At 38.6% G+C, this 4,404-nt stretch overlaps 1 protein-coding gene across 1 annotated transcript; it reads left to right on the forward strand.

Moving 5' to 3' along the window:
- Window positions 1-2,122: 2,122 nt before the first annotated feature.
- On the forward strand, window positions 2,123-3,547 carry LOC149167341 (metacaspase-9-like). Its single transcript, XM_089431515.1, has 2 exons — window positions 2,123-2,615; window positions 2,728-3,547. The coding sequence occupies exons 1-2, from the start codon at window positions 2,267-2,269 to the stop codon at window positions 3,381-3,383; spliced, it is 1,005 nt and encodes a 334-aa protein (XP_089287641.1). The 5' UTR covers window positions 2,123-2,266; the 3' UTR covers window positions 3,384-3,547.
- The last annotated feature ends 857 nt before the right edge of the window (window positions 3,548-4,404 follow it).

Genomic DNA, 4,404 nt, shown 5'->3' on the forward strand with positions numbered 1-4,404 from the left:
CTGCCTTCTGTTGTTCTGATGAAGATTTGCTTCAGTTCCGCTATGTCTGCCTTGATCAGATCCCGTTTTTCGGGATTATTTTCTGGATCTGGCGAGAACCCATTTTGCTTCTGCCTAGATTTGGCCAGATCTGGTAGATCCACCCCGGTTCTGCAAATTTTTGCCCGATCTGATGTGCCATTTCCCAGATCGGGGCTCCTATTTGGGCTGTCGCTCATTTGCATGATATGCTCTTCGAGCCCTCTGTTAAAACGCAGCGTCGAGGTGGTAGGAGCCCAGATCTGCGCTGCAAAGAGCATAAGAACCTCCACACACCGCGGAACCAGTTCCCTACTCCCACCCCATACTTGATCTACGGCTCTACCAATTAAAATCCGCCCTAGGTCGGCAGATCGAATCCACAGCGCATCGAAATGGGGCATGGGAACTGCCAAACGCCTCTTTTCTCCATAGTCGTAGACAGATTTGCCATGCCAATGTATAGCATTCACGTAGGAGGGCGTATCAAGAAGAGACAAGGTAAGAACCTGTTGTTTTGGAGTGAAAAACTCCGGGCAAACGATTTCTGGTGCCGCCCTGAGGTAATCTACCTGCACCCTGAAAGAGGGAAAGCACACCGGTCGCAGATTACTTTGGTTCGAACCATAAAAAACCTTCTCCTCAGCAGATCCGGCCCAGGACCAAAGGGAGACAGCGAGTTCAGAGTATCCAGCGGCCAGGCGTCTAGCCGATCCATAGCAAGTCAGATCTTTTGGGGCCGCGGCGGCGCAGAAGCTCTCCTCTGAAACCCTAAGTCCATGAAACGCCTCCATCGCTCCCACCTTCCGTACTTAGGAGATTATTATTAAGGTAAACTTTACAAACCTATCACATGAACAAAAAAAAATTATATAGAAATTGTTTCTTATTATTATTCATATACTCTAATTTTCAACAATATATTCTAGAAATTTTTGTATTGTTTTTATTTGACTTCCCGAATAAACTCATTAGAAGTTTTTTAAAATTATACTAACGTGTTTCTTATTGTTATTATAAATTTACTTGTATTTAATAAATTTATAAATTCCATCCTATCGTATATATCTTATTGATTAAATTAATATTAAAATATACTTTTTATTATTAATAATTTGTTAAATTATACCTAGCTTGTTTCCTATTGTTGTTAACATACTCTAGTAATTTCCAACCAGGAAATTTCAATATTGCTTTTCTATGACTCCCCTAATAAGCTCATACTCTAGTAATTTCCAACAAGGAAATTTCAATATTGCTTTTCTATGACTCCCCTAATAAGCTCATTAGAGGTTTTTATTTTTTTATATAAAAATATGAATTAAAATATTTTATTTAAAATTGATGTTAAAATATATTATTTTTAATAATAATTTTTAAGATTATAAATGTAACTTTTTGATTGTTATTGTTATTAATATATTATTGTTTATTATCATTATTAAATTAATAATCTGTCATGCTTCCTTTGGTTTCTTTGCTGAGCTTAATTAAATTAAGTTACATCATCTAGAAGTTTTAATACGACATGAATTAAAAAATACTATGTTTTAATACGACATGAATTAAAAAATACTATGGAGAAGCGAAGGCATCATGGAGTGTGTCTATGTGGTTCAAAGACTTTTTTGTCCAATTTTCTTTTGGTATTTACTTTGTTTGGGTATATGCTTTGTTGTTACGCAGAATGACTCACGCAATCAAGCTCGCCCATCACACGACATGCAGTTTGCAAAACGCTTCTTATTCTAATCCAGCTGACCTGCCTTTTCGCATCTCGAAGATTAAAGGTTTTCCTCAAGCAATAATGGTAGCCCTGTTGCTGGTATATCCATTTTAAGCGACCAATGACTCGGCTGAGATGTGCAGAAGACGAATCCCAAACGCAAGCCATTGTGTGCTTGCGTGGCCCTCGGCTCTGTGTATCCATCACGTCATTGACAGTCTGAAATCTTAGAAAAATGTTCTTGTCATCATGGCGGTGGGTAGGAAAAGCAAGAATTAGGTCTCCAAGCCGTGGAAGTTACGGGTTCCCTTGTAACGATTCTAGAATCTGCACCATATTGCAGCTTCTCACAATATAAATAGAGCCACAGTTTCACCATTTCGTATTCCAATTATTCATTAAGCCCCCGTCCCAACCTTTCATATTCCAACTTCTTCAACTTCTTTCAATTCGCAGTACTGTAATTCCCTGCAAGAAGTGGGCATAATCTTCAAACAAATCTGTGCGATCGGGCTTAAAAGCATGGCCAAGAACGACAATATGAAATACGCTGTGTTGGTGGGATGCAATTATCCCAACACAGAATATGAACTTCACGGATGCGTGAACGACGTTATGAGGATGCAAAACATCCTCATTCATCGCTTCGGCTTTGCTAAAGAGAATATCGATCTCCTTATCGACACGGACGAATCTTATACAAAGCCCACTGGAGAAAACATTTGCTTGGCTCTCATCAAAATGATTCGGCAGGCCAAACCCGGAGACGTGCTCTTCTTTCACTACAGCGGCCATGGAACTCTGGTTCCACTGCAGAACTCCACCGGCTATGACGAGTGTATCGTCCCATGCGATTTCAATCTTCTTACAGGTAACTCCTACTCCTATATCGTTTCTCAGTTTGATCAATTCAATCCTGAAATTTACATTCATATTTATGGTTGTGATTATTATGGAACATTCATGTAATATATGGCATGCAGATGAGGACTTCCGATTAATGGTGAACATAGTGCCTCTAGGGACATCTTTCACCATGGTTTCAGACTCGTGCCACAGTGGAGGCTTAATTGACAAAGAGAAAGAACAAATTGGACCTCATGCCACAGCCAACAGATCGTTAACAGTTCCAGAAACAAAGAGAAAGAAGAAGTTCTTATCCATGGACTCAATACTCCGTTTCTTGAGAGAAGAAACTGGAGAAGCTGAGATGGAAGCTCATAAAATCAAGAGCGCTCTATTTAAGCTTTTCGGCAAGAAAGCTAGCTCCAAAGTTCAAAGGCTTGCTACAGATAACGACTCTTTCCTGGAGGAAATGGGAGTACAACAGCTTGATTTGCAGCAGGGGAAGCAGCGTATACATGAGGACATGGGCATTCTATTGAGTGGATGCCAAACTGATGAGACATCTGCCGACGCGTGCCTTACAGAGGATATGAGTAAAGCATTTGGAGCATTCAGTAACGCTCTTCAATCAATTCTTGAAAAGCATGAGAAGCCAATTAGCAACAGGGAATTGGTTTTGGGTGCAAGAAAATTGCTGGATGAAGGAGAGTACGCACAGCATCCATGTCTGTACTGTAGTGACAAAAATGCAGATGCTGCTTTCCTGTGCGAGGAATCCTCCGCGATGGACTGATGGACTGTTTTATGGCATGATCACTCACAATAATATTCATAAAAGAGTACAAGACTGATCCCGTTTGATGTTCTTGTAATCATATGTATTTGTTCACTTCATTATTCAGCGCAAAATTGTATAGCTTTCATGGAAGACTATGATATTTCAATCGATTTGCAGTATATGTGATGCTACTTATTTTTTGGGGTGAGTTAGCTATGCTGAATTTTGTTAAACAATTACAAACCAACTTTAAGAATAAAACTATTTTTCTCAAACACAAAAAACTTACACAATCAATGTTTAAACTCAAACTGTTTACATGACTACCCGTGAACTAGTCGATATATTGTGTATTCCTTGTGCCGAGTTAAGTCCTCCATTGAATTTTACCTCAAAGGTGTCAAAGGGTTTTCACGGTAAGGGTTTTGGTTGAAAGTTATTCTAAGTCTTGGATACTTGGGATGAACAAATTATTTGAGTGTAACTTATTCCAAGTCTTGGATACTTCGGATGAACATATTATTTGAATTGCATGATTACACATATAACATGTGTTTGGGATTTTTCTGGTAAAATTCCAAAAACACACAAACAAACTGCACACAGAGACAATGCTCTGTTTTTCTCCAAGATCTTAGCACAGGGAAGCAAAAATAGATTTCTGAGAACAGAGTACTACACACCCATAAAAAGATTTGTTTTCATTAAAATATAATGCATGATACAACATTCATCCTCTTTCACTCAGAGGGATTTACCAAAAGAAATTCAACAAAAGTTATTATGTGTCCTCTTGAGATTTTACACTGCTGTGTGTAAAAACCTCATTTACATTTGCTGTTATGAAAACCTTTTACATATACTGCTGTAAAAATAAAAATCACATTATGCACTTTGAATATTACTAAAACTTTCAGCGCTTAACACATTACACCCGCGCACTGCTGTGCATTCTACAGCTTCATTTCAAAATGGTCAACACACCTTACATTACAATGAGCAACACTCTTCTTATGCACTGCTGTGCATCTCAATA

This window comes from Pinus tabuliformis, chromosome 5_1, assembly GCF_031772625.1.
Source record: "Pinus tabuliformis cultivar Carrire ecotype Pingquan chromosome 5_1, CPIR1, whole genome shotgun sequence".
Classification (NCBI taxonomy): Eukaryota; Viridiplantae; Streptophyta; class Pinopsida; order Pinales; family Pinaceae; genus Pinus; species Pinus tabuliformis.

Bases quoted from the DNA above. Each gene is read 5' to 3' on its own strand.
- LOC149167341 (XM_089431515.1), top strand. From the start codon at position 2,267: ATGGCCAAGAACGACAATATGAAATACGCTGTGTTGGTGGGATGCAAT. The intron at 2,616-2,727 runs GTAACTCCTACT...TATGGCATGCAG, and splicing joins CGATTTCAATCTTCTTACAG to ATGAGGACTTCCGATTAATG.